The following is a 16,501-nucleotide window of genomic DNA, read 5'->3' on the forward strand; positions in this document are numbered from 1 at the left end:
ATAGAGTAGTAATAAAATATATTGCTAATGGTTTGTTTTTCCACCGCCAGACAAAAGAAAAGTATGAAAAATCACTGAAAGAATTAGATAATGCCACTCCTCAGTATATGGAAAACATGGAGCAGGTATTTGAACAGTGTCAGCAGTTTGAAGAAAAACGCTTACGTTTCTTTCGAGAAGTGTTACTGGAAGTTCAAAAACACCTTGACTTGTCTAATGTTGCAAGGTAAAACTGTGTAAGACTTCAAAATTAATGCTTAATACTTTCCAGTGAAAAGCTACCCATACTTCAAGTAGATCAGAGTTTGCAATCTGATTTGTTTCTAATGTATTGCTTCAATTTGTTGAAAGTGTAAGCGAAAGAGATTAATTCTTTGTTTTTTCTAAGATCAGATCAGCATTTTTATCCCTGATATTTGCTAGTTTTATTTAACAGGGTTAAATGAACCAAAACCCCCCTCATTCTTGTCTTTTTACAATCAATTGTGTGTCAGTTAGAAAGTATTCAGAGCTTAGAAACAAAAAATGCTGGATCAAAGATTGGGAAAGGAGGGTTTTAGTGTATTATGTGTCTTGTTTATTGGAGGACAAACTAGAATTTATTAGTGTAAGACAGTATGAACTTTGTAGTGTAAACACATTTATTGTTAAAATATTAGAGCTCAGTCTAAAGGAATTAATTACCTTAACTATGGGATGAATGTTAAAGATCCATTGGTTGACCATTGCTGAACTCTTGTCCATCTTAATTTCAAAGACTGTTCTTTATACTGTGGTATGTATAAAGCATGTCTTGTACTTTGTTCTTTCTGCCTTGACCCTCCTCACTACATTCCGAGAAATCTAAACTTCTGCTAGGGCACTCAAATCAGAGCTCATGCAGCTTACTTTTGTGAAGGGGGGTGGAGTGGGTGGGGGGCAGGGCGGGGAGATTTTCTCCACCCCTAGTGTTTGATCTGTCTATCAGCGCCCCAGGAAAGCAGGGACCCTTGTGTCTGACCAGTCTGTCAGCGTCCCATTGCAGGGACACTTCACGGAACAGTCCTGCTGGACTGGAGGGCGATTCGACTGACTTGTTCAGGGAAATGTGCCAGCAGCATAAAGGGGACCCCTCAAGTGGGTCTGCCCACTTTATTCTAATATGTTACCTGCTGCCAGTGACTACTGGCGTCCGCAAAGGATTAACACTAACGGTTTATGGAATAAGGCTCTTTATTTATATAAAATTATGACAAATTGAGGTTTGTGGTTGCTGGTGATAGAGACAGTCTGCAAAAACAAGCGTGAAGTGATACACAACAAAACTATAATCACTAATAACAGCTAGCATGAGTTAGTTATTTGGCACGCATAAGATAAAGTTCTTACCTGATAGGCGTCCCTGTTGGGGAGAAGACACGTTCAGCCCATTGACTGATCCCAGAAGTTTTGATGGAGTCTTCCCTAACTTCTCCCCTCATCTGCCCACCCTTTATACTTCATAGTATACTGCATATTCATTTATCATATGCAGCTTGGTTACAAGTTTCTCGCTTCTAATGCAAATTAGTGCACATCCTCAGATAGCACTACTGAAGTTCTATACTAACTACACATTCTCCTCAAGCGGGGTTTTCCCCTCTGTCAGGAGTGGGGGGCTATTTGAATCAGAGGTCATGATCTCCCACTACCACAATTATTTGTTGTATTTTCAACTAATACTCTGTTGATGTCAGTGGATTGCAACATCTTATCATCCTGTTTCCTCTCATAGCTAGAATTTCCTCACTTGAAGGCTTCTTTCTGTGTAACTCACATAATGGTGTTCCTTTCACTGTTTGTTGTTTCTTGTCTTCCCCAAGGCTGACTCCCTTGATTAGAAGTCCCTTCGTTCGTAACTTGGAGATTGGGTCAGCTCAGCCTAGCTTTGTGAATGTTAAATCGGAGTTGGGTAAATCTGGGAGTTCAGATAACAATTCCCCCAACCCTCACCCGTCTGGACTTACAGTCCATTTCCATCACATGTAGGTGGAGCTTGAGTGACTCTAGTCATACCCGTTGTTGTTACTGCTCAGTGTCACATGCCCAGTCAGGTGTAGCAGCACCGTGGAGGCAGGTAACTTTGAGTTGGAGGTGTGCGTTAGTAGTGCAGTGAGAGTATTTCATCTGAGGAAAGTCATTTGGCCACAGGGGTTGGCACAGCCACGGACATCTCACAGATTCTTCATGTGACAACTGTCATGCGGCTTATCAGCTGTGTGGTGCCATCAAGTTCCTGTTCTTGCAGGGAGCAGACAGAGCCTGGCCACGGTGTCCCCGCTCAGTTCCACCTTGTCACTCCTGTCAGCACGTGCTGAGCTGGCAGGTTGTGCTTCTTAGGGAGCCGTGGCGATGTAGATTGCATGCATGCCAGCCATCCTGAAAGTGATAGCTGTTTTACTCTAAAAAGCTTTCTGCAATACTACACTTTCATTGGGTCCCAATTTTCTCTAATTTCCGACCTCAAGGTGATGCTCCCACAGACCGTATGGCACGTCATCAATTACTACGGGCCATTTTGATACAAAGTTACTTTGGTATGTCAGCAGGACAGTGGTTATGTTTTTGTTTTCTTTGGCATTTGAGCAGACAGACTGGAATACTTGCAGCAAATGCTGTAACACTAGTGGAATTTTACATCCCACTTATAACGGCAGAGTTTCATATAGGCTCTGGTTGGCATTCTAATTAAAAGGACCAAGTGGGCTCCTAGCTGGTTTCTCATTTCTGTTCCTTCTTCTGCTAGTGATAAAACTCTTATGGTGGTCTAACCAGTGGAGTTAAGGAGCTGATCAAGGTAACCTGGGGCAGAAAGAATCTAGTTTAGTTTTAACCCTGATCAGTGTTCCCATTTGACTTGCTATACAGTCACATGAATGTTAGTGCTGGCGTAAGTGAAGTGGGTGACATAGGGGCAAGAACAAATACAGAGCAAGCAGTAGGCAAGGGCAAGATCATTTAGCATCACTACCACTTCAGGTTGCTTCAAAGTTCTTACGGAACTGCTGTGGAGGATAGGTTCTTTTTACTCTGAGTAGATAGAGAGGATTGCTGCCCACCTGAATCCAACTTAAATCAGATTGAAAGAAACCACAGAAGAGAAATAAATAAGAAATAGTTGACTTAAAAGACAAGGTTAGAGGAAGACTACAGAAGATGACCAAGTGGAGGGCAATGATCTCCTTTTAAAATATTTGGAGGTTCAGGAGTGATGTCTTACGTAGTAAGTTGTTAAGGTGCAAACAAGGAAAAGAACTACTAGGATGAAACCAGTGATAAAGCAACTGTAGCTGTTTATCTGTTTCATTACCTCTGCCCCTTTGAGTACACAGAGATAAAAAGCGTAGAATAAATCCCTAAAAGGAAGTGTGATTTCTAACTTAAGACTAATAATGCTGAAGAGCACAGTACAGAATATATACCTGCCCTGTCTTCTACAGATGTAGACCTCCAGTTTATTGTTGATATAACTGATAGCTAGTGAGTCATTCAAAATTATTTATTCCCTTTCTCAAAATACATGCATTTCTATTGCTTAAATATATTCAAAGACCCACTGATGCAGGAAAAAACGCATACTGCATACATGTTAAAGCAGTCCAGTAATACATAGAAATTGAGAAATTTGTAAGTATATTTTGAGAAAGTTTGACTCCTTGACAATGTAGCACTAATGAATACTAAGTTTTGTGTGACTTGGTCTGGAAGGATTTTCCCAAATTCTCTCTAGCTTGAATAGAGACGAGCGGTTCTGTGTCTCTTATTTTAAGCCTTGTGGCTGTTGTGTTAAGACCTCTTTGTATTCAGAGTTCCATATTGCACTATAGAGGTTGGGGGTTTTTGTATGAAAGAATTATATTTGTTGTCAGTCTGTAGAGTGAATACATCAAGTGTACAGTCTAGGATCAGCAGATCAAAGTTGTATCTGCAACATGACATCTATTCTGTAAAATACTTTATACTTACGAGAGATCAACTTTTAACAAAAAACAATTAGACTAACGTATAAGTAAAAGTAGTGATGTTTTATAGGATTTGCTATTTTATAGAAATAATACAGTTAATAAACCTGAAACAATAAAAGCAGTTAGCAGATATTATACCTGCACAGGAAAATGTTTAACCCATTTAATGCTGCTTCAGGTTTGAGATCTTTATTGTAGTAGCAATTTATAGTTCTCATTGGATTAAGACAGGAGTTTTTGCAGATTGCTGTGGTCAGATCACAAAAACAGTTTCTACCATCTTGTAGAAAAGCTTTTAAATTCAAGAAACTTCAAGATTGGCATTCAGTAATTTAAATGCATTCATATGTAAATCCTACATTTAATGACAGCCAATTAAGTTACTTTACACAAGAGTAATAATTCTAATACCTGGTAAATAAGGGTGTTTTAAGAAGACTGTTTTGCTGCAAGTTTTTTTCAATTTTGTTGTGAACTTTAAAATACTCCTTTTTAAATCTTTTTTTTTTTTTTTTTTTTAAATCTGACTAGGGGATTTGTCATATTCCTAAATGTTATACTAAATTTTAAGACAAATTTGTTTTGCAGTTACAAAAATATCTACCGTGAACTGGAACAGAATATCAAAACAGCAGATGCTGTGGAAGACTTGCGGTGGTTTAGAGCTAATCAAGGTCCAGGGATGTCAATGAATTGGCCTCAGTTTGAGGTAAGGTCAGAGTACTTAAAACCCAGGCTTAGCTTGTCTATTTTTACTTCTTTGCTTTTTGTCATGCTCCTTTCTGGTGTAACTCTGAAATTCAGGCTTCTAGCAGTGAATTTTTTGGTTTTTTACAAGCCATAGTAGTTTTCTTTTCTTGATTTCTGTTGGGCTCTCCTCATCCCCCAACTTTTGGAGGTGATTATATCAGACACATATTTAAAGATAAGAGGGGTAAACCAGAATTTTAATAATAATAATAAAAAAAAAATCACTACAGATTTTTAAGTCATTAGTAACCCATGGTTTAGTTGAGATACCTCTGACACCTGTATGTTATCCCATATGTTTTACTTCTCCCCTTTGGTGTTAGACTTCAATTTGAATCTCCTTGGTGTTAGCAGATAATTAGTGTAGGCAGCAAAGACTTAGAAAAACTTCTGCTAACATAGCCTGCAAGAAACAAATAACAAAATTGATCAGTGCAGATCATGCTACCAGAGTAGAAATAGCTGGAATTGAGGTGAGTTTGACCAGAATCATGGGTTTAGTTGAAATAATTTCTAGACATTGAATTAATGGAATGGAAGCATCAACTCTGGAGTGTTCACTGTTCCCCTTATTAACCATAATGGAAAATATCACTCGTTTTTAAAATACTGAGTGACTTTAGAAGGTTTGAGGAAGAAAACTCATAATAGTACTGCAGAATTTCTTTGCATGAAATGCTGAACTGTAGTTACGTCTGTGTGGGGAAATTACTGTACTTTTTTGTAAAAGTTACGATTAACAGATTAAATACTATTATTACTATATTTCTAATTGATTTTTTCTCATTTACATGCTACAAGGATGAGGTAAGTAAAAGAAAAAAAAAAGTAGTGATCAAATGAATATGAAATCGCATTATAAACTGCAAATATGCTTAGGTCAGTGGTCCTTAAGCTATGGTAGCCCAGAAATCCAATACGTATTTGTACAAAGTTAAAATAATGAGATATCTCTGAAAAGTTGGCTAGAAATCACTTCTCTGACAGCCGTGCTACATGTATAAACCAGCGGTAATAGCAACTCAAAAAATCTTTGTATCCTGTTAAAGATATTTCTCTCTAATGCTATCTTTTGTATAGCAAACTATCTCCTGACTGTTTTTTTTACTTTTAAGGCTTCTGAGATGAAATATGTCTCAGCATATAGGATATCTGCTTGCATCCAGTTTGTTCTCTGTTGGTTCTTGCTTTATAGCAGTATGCAGCTTAGCCTGACTTGATAGGTAGAAATTGTGTTTAGGTATCATCATGCCTGTTCATCTGCCTTCTGAAACATCTGAATGGTTCCAAACATCAAGGAGCGGATACTTCACAAATGGCATCATGAGTCTCATCAACAGTTGTGTTATTTGAGCCTGAACTTTTATGGATGGCTTTTAAAGACAATAAATTTCACTAAATTGAGAGTGAAGTACTGGAAGGGCTCAAATCTTAGGGACAGGAAAAATGATATACAATGAATTTAAAAATTGGCTTCTTCATAGGTCATTGTTGGAGCCCTTCATGAGAAGTAAGCCCTGTATTAGATTATAATACCTTTTTAAATTAAGTTTAAGGTTTACCTTTTTAAACCAGATGTCTTGGCATTATTTGAAACAGTGAAACCTCAGTAAAACTTCTAAAGAGCTGCACTGACCAGCTCCTTTAATTTCTCCAGTTGTCTGCCAGATGTCTGGTATTTTAAGTCTTTTCAAGGTGTTTTCAAGGTAAATGCGAAGCAGAGACGTACAGGTAACCTCTGGATTTTGCAAGTAGCACAAATATGTTTGCATTGCTAGGGTAGGAACTAGATGAGAACTATAACTGAAACAGAGTAACTTATCTTTTTAATAATTATTTGTGCTGTTGTATGTATAGATGCATGTTCCAGGCTGAGTCTGAAATTCAAATGTGGTAACTATTTGTTTAATTAAATTTCTCAGTCATGTTTTGCATTCATTGATAGGAGTGGTCTGCAGATCTGAATCGCACTCTCAGTAGAAGAGAAAAAAAGAAGGCTTCTGATGGAGTGACTCTGACTGGTATTAATCAGACGGGAGATCAAGTTTCACAGCCTAACAAACATAGCAGGTATTTTTTTTTTCATGCCTAAAAAGACTAATTGGAAAGGATTGTTATCTTCAAGTGCACTAAGCTCCATGAGATCAAAAAGTCACTGTCCAATGAAATGTTATTTATCTGTGAGCATTTTTAGTGATGTGTTTCTGCAGCTCACGATATTTTGGGAATTATTCTCCATTTTACAGTTCTCTTTCCATTGGGAGTTAAAAGAAACTAAACTCCATGAGAAACTGAACTTCCTGTCGCTAATCTGGTAGCTAGTCTGTTGCTATCTTCCCGTCTCTAAAAATGACAATTATACTTCAAAATCTTAGCTTGCATAATCTTTAGTCACTTCAGAATCCTGGATGTGATTAATACAAAACTGTTAACGTCAGCTGCTTCAGAAAGGACTGAAACTGGCTAGAAAAATCGTTCTGCCTTTTACTGTAGCAGGCAGTAAGAAAAAGAAACTATGGCCCGTGAAGGATGCTCTGATTCTGGAGGAACGTGAGACTTCCCAAACTTACTTGGGTCTTATGCTACGCTTGATAGATGTTTGGGGTTTTGTTTGTTTGGGTTTTTTTTCTGGCTGGAGAAGGGGTCTGCTAAGAAACTGCTTGGTGGGACAGCAATGACAGTGTTCCACTCTTAAACAGATAGGGTTGCCATAATGCTCTTTCTTTTCCGAATTAGCAGTCTTAGTGTCCAGAGTAACACAGTGCAGTCAGTACAATCAAGTTACAATCCCTTTGAAGATGAAGAAGATACTGGGAGTACTGTCAGTGAAAAGGAGGACAATAAGATCAAAAAGTTGGTGAAATGTTGTTTTTTGTTTTCACACTTGCACTTTCTCTATCTAGGGTTTTCTGTTTTTGGTTTCTATAACGCTGTGCCGGTCAGTGCATGAAGTCCTTTTAAGCGGTTATGTAAGCGACACCGTAACCTAACTTCTCTTCCCTAACAGATGCCTTATCTGTTGCCTTGATGTTTGGTTTGAAACTACTGGGGTTACTGGCAGTTGCTAACGGAACTGCTGTGCTTTTTTCCTTCCTTTACCAGTCCTACAAAATGTTAAAACTGATGGGTTTTTCTAGTGAAACTGCTCCTGGAGCTTTACTGCTCTGTGTGTTTTTGCTGAATAAATCTGCTTTTACAATTGCTTTCTTTTTATTTAGGACTTTCTCAAACAGCTGCCTGTTACTTCAATATACACACTAAGGATGTCATACCACTCTCTTAAATGGCATGTGCATGCTCAACAGTGAACTTTTCTTTAAATTATCAAGTTGTTGCAATATAATGGAGTTTGTTTATGGGTGGATTGCAACATATAAAAAGTGTTGAAAGCTGTTGTAGAGGTGCATAGAGATTTGGAAGGAAGGTTCTCCAAAGCAATTTAAATGTCTTATCCTAATCCAGATAGTTCCTCTCATCTACTACCTGCATACCTTTTACCTTTCTAGAGGAAATAATCCCATGGATTATGTAAATTTCTTGACAGGAGTTTTTGGAGTTAGAGGGGAGGTTGTCTTTGATATCTTTTTTTTTTTTTTTTTTTTTGCCTTTTTCTAACTTTGTTACTGTATTGCAAGAATGCTTTTTTTTTTTTTTTTTTTTTTTTTAATGAGGCTTTGTCAGCTAAAGATAGGTGAGAAGATACCAGAAATAAAGTTTCAGAACTGGACCTTAGGGTGGAATTTAAGCTTTATTAAGGGAACTGATATCTTAGTGGTATTTCTAGTTCCTATTTTAAGAGCTGAAAAGAATAATTTAAAAATGGTTTTCAGTGTTAGCAGCTATGAAAAAAACCAAAGCTACCCTACAGACTGGTCTGATGAAGAGTCCAACAACCCCTTCTCTTCCACTGATGCAAATGGAGACACCAATCCATTTGATGAAGACAGCTCTCCTGCAATGGAGGTGAGAGTACGTGCACTCTATGACTATGAGGGCCAAGAGCAAGATGAGCTCAGTTTTAAAGCTGGTAAGTTTACAGCATTCACTTAAAATTTTACTCAAAAGAAAGCGGGGGGTGGGGGGTGGCAGTTTTTCTCTACAGCTTTTATTTTCTGAAATCACCTGTTTCTCTGAACATACATCTCCACTTACAGGATCCTGTCTAATTCTCATCCTTCCTGACAGGGGTGACAGGGTCACTTCTTAGTATCCTCTGTTAGGAAGCACTGAGTTCTAGTCTGTTTGGAATGTGTTGGGATGCATCTGTTTGGCATATTCCTTTCTTACTGTCTTATGTTAAACAAAGTAAGATGCAGAATTGATAATCCTGTCTCCTCCTTTTCTTAGTTGGTGACAGTAACAGCTGCTGCTTTTAGCCACCTGGAAATGCCAACCCTACAAAGTTGTTTTTTTAAAGGAAAGGACTACAGCAGCTACTCTTAAAACAGTATCTAACCAACTGATACTCTTTCTGTTTAAACTGGAAGCATCTCTTTTATGGCAAATTTTCTTCCAGTGCTAACTTCTCTAAGGTTGAAAACATAGCCATGGACAGATAATTTTTTCCTCTCTCTTTCCTTTCCCCTTCAGTGTATGTTAAGCACAATAACAGTCTTTAATCTTGCATTATATTAGGGTACACTTAGTATACATCTCCCCTCTTAGGATGTTTTATTTCCCTTAAGCCATAAACCGTGTTCTTTACCTCATTGCTATAGGAGTTGAGAGAACAGAATAGAGGCAACTGACAGGAGAGACCCGTGCTGCATCTCCACATAAGTAGTTGGCACAAGGTTATGATGGCTGCACCCTGTGGATGCTGCTGCCTACAGTTTGCCTGGGCCAGTTCCACCAGCTGTTGTGTGCAAGCGAGTGCTTGCTCAGCCCCCCGAAGTTGGAGACTTTGTTTCTCATAATCTGGCCAGTCCAGAGGCAGCACCATCTAGTGAGGAAAGGTGAAGTCTACACCCTGCCCATGTGTTGAGCTCTGATTTCAGAAAAGGTTTCTACTGTCTTGCCCAGGACTGCGTGTGAAAAGTTTACCAACCAGGAATTCCAGAATAAGATTGCATGAACAGTTAAGCAAAAGCAAACAGAACTTCAGTTTGTGCAAATGAGATTGCCTATCTCATTGGTCTTGTCTCTTTTCCTGTTTGCTTGTCATTTACTCCCTTCTCCTGTCACGACTGACTGGAGGAAAAACAGTATTCAAGTGTTGAAACCAAGTTTGACAAAACTTTTGCTTCTACTTCCCTTTCAGCTGGGATTTGTAAGAAATATGCTACTTCTACATCATCATGCTATGGGTCTTGGATGTTATGGCTGAAAGTTAATACAGTAAGCAAGTCAATGATGTACCTAATCAATGACCTGCCAGACTTCCATTCAGCTTATGGAGAAAGGTGGTGCTTAGAACAGTGTATTTCCAGGCCATATTCTAAGCACAGTTTGTGTTTCTTAAACCAAAATAGCCCCGCAACTCAGGTGACAGTGCTCCCTCCTTTTTTAGTAGTGAAACCTCAATGCACCTGACTTCTTCCTTGTAGGGAAGTATTGTAGCCTTCCAGAGAGAAGGAATGGATTGGTTTGTCCATTAATAACTTTGCTGAATTGTGCCCTGACAGAAGGACAGTATTAACAAAACATCTGGAGCTTTCTCAGGAATGCAGCAGTTGAAATTATTCTTCATTCTGTAGACTTTAACTGCTTTTTTTTTTTTTTTTTTCTCTCAGCAGAGGAAGCATGCTAATCCTCTTGCAATATATGTATTGTACCTGTGAAGCAGCAGGGTGGCATTCCAAGGGTTTACAGTAATGAGCCTTTCAGTGGCAAAACTATGCGGTGTTTATACACACAGATGCAATGGTTAAATACAGTTAGGTGTTCGGGGCTCAGCACCAGCTGTGTGACTTGCATTGAACCAAGTGGTTCTCGGTGTGAGGTCTGTAGAAACAAAGTGCAGGAAGCATGAACTGTGAGATGTACATAGGCTTAGCTTAAAAATAGCTTTTGTTTGAAGCTATCCACCTTTGAAGGAGGAGCATTAAAGTATGTTATAACACCAAATTACATGATTGTATCAATAGTCGTAAAGGGATGACATGCTAGACTGTGAATCCCCTAACAGAAGCTGAATTATAGAATGGCTGCTGTCAAACTTAGCTTTTAGGCAGAAGTATTAATGTGACTAGTTTTACACTGAACATACAAATGACTAAGGAAAAAACCTCACCAGGTCATGCAGGTGCCAATTTAAAATGTACTCACCCCTATGCTCCTATGTAGGCTATGCCCAGACTCCTAAGCAGCTGTCAATAGAGGATTAATGCATTTTAGGGATCAATTTAAATGTATGTGGATATTCTGAGATGGGATTTCCTTGGGTATTCAAAGAATTCACCTACAAAGTTTTTGTGATCACTTTTAGGGACATGCTGTAGAATATATGCTCTGCATAGTGTCCATTAAATGTACTTTAATACATGAAATGTCTTTATTAGTGGAATACTTTATACATCTGGTAGGTTTTTTTCTTGGCAAACAACTGTGGGAGGCTTCCAAAGATGAAGAGTAAGTTTGTTTATTTGTATCTATGAGAGGTTTTATAATTGTTTAACAGGATGGAACATAACCATCTACCATATGTATAGCTCACATTACTGTATCTCTGTCGTGGCTGAGAATAAATAGCTACAGTAAATGTAGACAATGCAATATTGTCAAAATGTGTTATTGTATATGCTATCTTTATCGCAGTTGTTAGACTGTCTGCATTGCAACTGTTGTGCAAATGACACTTAAAAGTGGTAATATTTTCATAGACCTCCAAGATCACTGAGTTTCCAAGTCAGAGCTGTTCATGCAAGTGCAGCTGCGTTGAGGCTTACTGTTAACACAGCGGGGCTTTTTGATAGCCCTCTTTCAAGATTTCACTCTTTGTTCACTTCATAGAAGCGGTGGGAAATCTTGGAATTGTACGCTCCCTCATTCTGCAGCACTAGAAATGGTGGAAAAATCTGTAAAATGTGTCCGTAAGCCAGTTACAGTCCACAGTGCCAAACATTTGCTCATGATGTTCTTTTATTAGTTATCTGGTAAACTTAGAAGCTAAAGGAGATGGGGCTTTAACCTTTTTTATCTAACAGAGGGGCTATAGAAGATGGATGTCTTGTGAAGATGTAATACAAAGCTTGTCCATTGCTACCAAAGAATTTATAGTCCCTAGGCTAGTTCATGTTCTCCTATGATGATATGAATGATACCGGTACTCTGTATATATTTATAGCCATTTGGGACTGTATTAAGTGGTAGTGTCTTCAGCATGTATTTCCTATTGCTAACTAAGATGAAACACAAATCAGTTTTATCTAGGGAAATAATTTGACACAAATGAGTTGTACATGAGGAAATAATTGTTACTCAGTGTGGCCTTTCTTACCCGGCTGAGATGGACATTCGTTTGCTCATGTACAGGATCTTGGAGCCATCAGACTCTCTAATGCAAAATTATTTCCTGAGGACGTAGAAGATTAGATGTGCATGACAGTCAGGATGAGGTTATGTTATAGTTCATAAGTGTTTGAATGGATAATCAGTGTTGGCTTTTGCTGTGTAAGTTAGGAAGCAAATTCTGAGTTACTTTTTCTGGAGCTACAACTGTACATCAGCTTCCAACAACATACAGCTAGAACAGTAAAAAGGGAAGTTAAATCCCAATCCTTACATTTCTTAAAAAGGTGAGGAGAGGGAGGGAGATGTAACCAAGTATGAGGTGGAAGATTCCTTTAAATCTTTCTGCGTCACAACCTAGTAGTGGTAGACTGAAAAGCTGCAAGTATAATTGAAGAGAATTTTACTGCCATGTCTTAATTTTTGTAGCATTTTCCTCCTTACGTTCCACAAACTCTTCAGAAAAAGTATATATTGACAGTAAGCCTAACAAAACATCTATTTCACTTTCACTGACATTTTGTTGAGGGTCATAAATGTAGGATTATTCTACTTGTTTGGAGGTAGTTGTACTAGTCACAACTATCTGTGTGCACCCTCTTTAGATATAAGGGAGTCTTTGATCTTGTAGTGAAATAACACTGTGTAATTTCAAAAGTTTGCATTCTTTATTGTGCTTTAAAAAATGCTATGACCTTTTTGAAATGCCACCAATGTCATGTTTTAATTTCGAAGTACCTTGCTTTTTCCTATTTTCTTGAAATTGGGGGCCTTTCATCCCATATGCTAATTTGTAAGTGGTGTTCTTAGTATTGAAAGCATGAAGAGCAAAGAAGGGAAGGTTTCTACTGGGGCCTGGGCTGGGGAGGGGAAGAAAAGTGGCTGCCTAGATAACTGTCATGTTACCCTTCTGTTGTAACTTAAAAAGATTACAGTTTGTTAACAATGTTCCTTCTTTTTAAGGGGATGAGTTAACTAAAATGGAGAATGAAGATGAGCAGGGTTGGTGCAAAGGACGTCTGGACAATGGACAAGTTGGTCTATACCCAGCAAACTATGTAGAACCGATCCAGTGACAAAGGACAAAGTTAATACAGAAGTGTTACAAAAGCTCTGCAGGCCTGTACAGTATATATTTAAATTGAGAGAAAGATGAATGATGTATAGTGTGTATATATTTTAATGAAAAGGCGAGAGCTTGATACTGAGATTATGGTGATTTAAAGACAAAAGTTTGAACGAATAATTTGACATTGTTCTCACAACTTGTGCACAATGCAAAGGAAAGGGGCTAGGTTGAAAAAATAGTATTATAGGAAAAATACTTTTTAAGTTTTTCTTCCCACATGTCTGTTATTGTGAATCCTAAACATTTTTGCATTTTCTATGCTTGTGCCTCATCCTACCCTAGGTATGTGGCTTATGCTCACTTTTGTTTAATCAGTTATTTTAAGTGACCTTCAGTAAGTTGCAACTTGAATTTTAAAGATTATTATAGTTAATTTTCTATTTGTTCTTAGCAATATATGAAAGATGCAGTATTTTTTTATTTAAATGCTATGTAGTTAAGCACCTTTTTGTATGCTTGGATTTATCAATTAATACTTAAATTATGACATAGATTTAGTCATCAGTTGACTGAATGAATACTCTTTCCATGTTGTAGTAATCTTTCTATGTTGTCAGCATGGCTTGAAGTTGTAAAACAAATACTGTATTTAATATCTGTTACAGAAGGTTATATGTAGCAGAGATATCTGCAGGTGTCATGGGTTGGGATTCTATTATGAATGTCACTTATGTGGTTTGACACTTAAACCGAGAGTTTTCCATCTAGATCTTAAATGGCACTCAAAAGAAAGATAAATTATGCATAAACCCCAGAATAGTAGCTATTTCCAGCACATGTTTGCATGGGGGAAAAAAAGAAAATCTTCTTTAAACTGCTAATGATTTTTGAGTGATTTGAAATGTTAGATCTGTGAAGGCTAATTTTTTTGAACAGAGAAGACTGTAAAATAGACTAAATGCTTTTTATTAAGAGCCTATCTATGTTGTGTATATGTACATATAATTTGATATTCCAAAATATAAAAAGCATGGCTATTAGTTACCAAGCCTTTTGATGTCAATAAGATTTAGCCTGTTTTAAGAGTTTAAATTATAGGTATATTTAAATCTGCTTTCCTGCCATATTCATTACTGTACCATTGACAATGTATTCCGTGATTAGATTTTCAGAAGTACAGTAAATACACTAACATACTCAAAATCAGTATTTGTGGATCAGAATATAACTAGCTTTAGTCCTTATGTGGATTATCGTAGCAGAACACTGTAAAATCTACATTTGTTTGCAGTTACAACTCGGGCATCTGTAATCATATTAAATAGTATGCTTTTGTGACACTTAAAACTGGGTTGTAAAATTACAGCAGATTTGTGCTTAAAAAACCCTAAGTATCAGGTAAGTAGATACGCTGTTTTAGGAAGCTACACTGTAATGAGGTTAATAAATCTATTTTGAGGTAATTATAAAACACTGTTGGTAATCTTGGACTTCATTGTTTGCTTTTTGAGCTTTAGATATATTTAGCCATCATTTTCAATGAATCAAAATGTGCAAGCTTAGAAAGTGGATGTATGTATATGTCTGTCAAGGAAAACATACCAACGTAATTGTTCATCCACAGGACAGTTACTGAAATTGTCAGGAATTACTGATTTGGGTCTATATTGTAAAATATTTTAGAAAACAATAAAATCTGTTAATCTCTTAAATACACAGAATGTACCTTTTACTGTTTCAACATATGTGAAAATAGTCTTAAGAAACAAATAATATGTGCATTTCGTTGCAATTCAAGGTGACAAAATCAGCATTGTTTAAAAGAGCCATAAGGAGGAGTAATGACATCAGTGGCATTGTGCCGTTAACAAAAAAGGGGAGGTGCAGTGCACGGGGGCTCTTGACGAGACATTCCAGTGAAATGTTTATGGAAGAAAAGGAGACCATTTATTTCATGGGTATGCAGAATTTACTGTGGTGTTGCTTTCTGTGGTGTAGTCAAATCTGGTGTAGCTTGATAGTGTCTGAATCTTTTCTGCCTTTTGTGAGTTTTCATGTTGCCTGATGGTAATTAATGTAGTAGTGTATGTTATGGCTTGCTGAAAGTTTTATCTTGTCTCCCCCATCAATGCGGCATCTTTTAATCTAATTGAAGTACTAGTTCTTTATGCTGGATGTGCAGTTTGGTGAAGGCATCACAGAATACAAGTGGGAGGGACCAAGGGAGGTCTCTCGTCCAGCGTCCTGTTTAAAGCACAGTCAGCTCTGCGTTCAGACCAGACTGCTCAAGCCTTTGAGCTAACCTGGAAAACTTCCAAAGACTGATTTCATAACCTCTCTGTTCAAACTCTGACAATGCTTAATTATAATATTTTTCCCCCCATTTTATTTGCAGTTAGAACATGCCCTGTTGCAATTTATGTAATTGTGTGTCATTCTGCTGTGCTTGGATGGAGCCTAGCTTTGTTGTTTTGGTAGCCTCCTTGTAGATGCTGGAAAGCTGCTGTTGGGACCCCCAGACTAATCTCTTCTCCAGGCTGAACAAGCCCCGTTCCCACAGCCTCTTCACAGAGCAAGTGCTCCACCGCCCTGACATCCCTCCGCTGCACTTGTGCAGGTTTATCAGGATGTGGTACTGAGTGCAGGTGGGGAGGGTGTCCAAGACTGGACAAAGTCTTACATAGTACTGAGTAGCAGAAGATAATGGCAAACCTACTTTAAAACATTTTTAAAATAATGAAGTATTTTTATTTGACTGCTAACAGGTATAAGCAATAGGCTGTTTTTAAGTGTGTGATACTCTAGTACTTCATGTCAATGAGAACTTTGGGAAACAGACTTGGATTTGGTCAAATAAAAAACACTAGTTTTATCTCATTTTGGATGGGCAGCTGTTCACCTTGCATAGATTAATTCAGTTGAGGATTTTGCTTTAAGAACATTGATCTTATCTCATTATCTAGTATATACAGTTTTCATATACTCATCACAGCCAAATTTAGAATGAGAATGCAAGGAACTTCTGGAGGTTACCTAGCCCAGCCAGGGGACCTCAGAGCAGGTCCAGTTAGAGCAGGTTGTCCAGGGCTTGTCCAGTCAAGTCTTGAACATCTCCAGTGACGAAGAGTCCACCACCTCTCTGAGCAACCTCTTCTAGTTGTTCATCACTTTCAAGGCGAGGAATTTTTTTCTTACATGTATCAGAATTTCTCATGTTTCCTCTTGTACTTCACTTGTGCACCTTTTAAAA

The 16,501-nt window shown here is 37.8% G+C and overlaps 1 protein-coding gene across 5 annotated transcripts in view; it reads left to right on the forward strand.

Annotated features, from left to right (window-relative positions):
* Positions 1 to 14,963, forward strand: part of PACSIN2 (protein kinase C and casein kinase substrate in neurons 2) — a 64,202-nt gene extending 49,239 nt beyond the window's left edge. For 3 of the 5 annotated variants that reach the window (XM_080392830.1, XM_080392831.1, XM_080392832.1), the window contains 6 exons: positions 51 to 226; positions 4,572 to 4,692; positions 6,679 to 6,803; positions 7,470 to 7,586; positions 8,564 to 8,760; positions 13,146 to 14,963. In XM_080392830.1, coding sequence (XP_080248956.1) covers positions 51 to 226; positions 4,572 to 4,692; positions 6,679 to 6,803; positions 7,470 to 7,586; positions 8,564 to 8,760; positions 13,146 to 13,258 — 849 coding nt within the window. In that variant the 3' untranslated portion in view covers positions 13,259 to 14,963. The remainder of the gene's footprint in view (positions 1 to 50; positions 227 to 4,571; positions 4,693 to 6,678; positions 6,804 to 7,469; positions 7,587 to 8,563; positions 8,761 to 13,145) is intronic. The other 2 variants (XM_080392833.1, XM_080392834.1) reach the window with 2 other exon arrangements.
* The last annotated feature ends 1,538 nt before the right edge of the window (positions 14,964 to 16,501 follow it).

Source organism: Falco punctatus (genome assembly GCF_963210335.1).
Source record: "Falco punctatus genome assembly, chromosome: 6".
Classification (NCBI taxonomy): Eukaryota; Metazoa; Chordata; class Aves; order Falconiformes; family Falconidae; genus Falco; species Falco punctatus.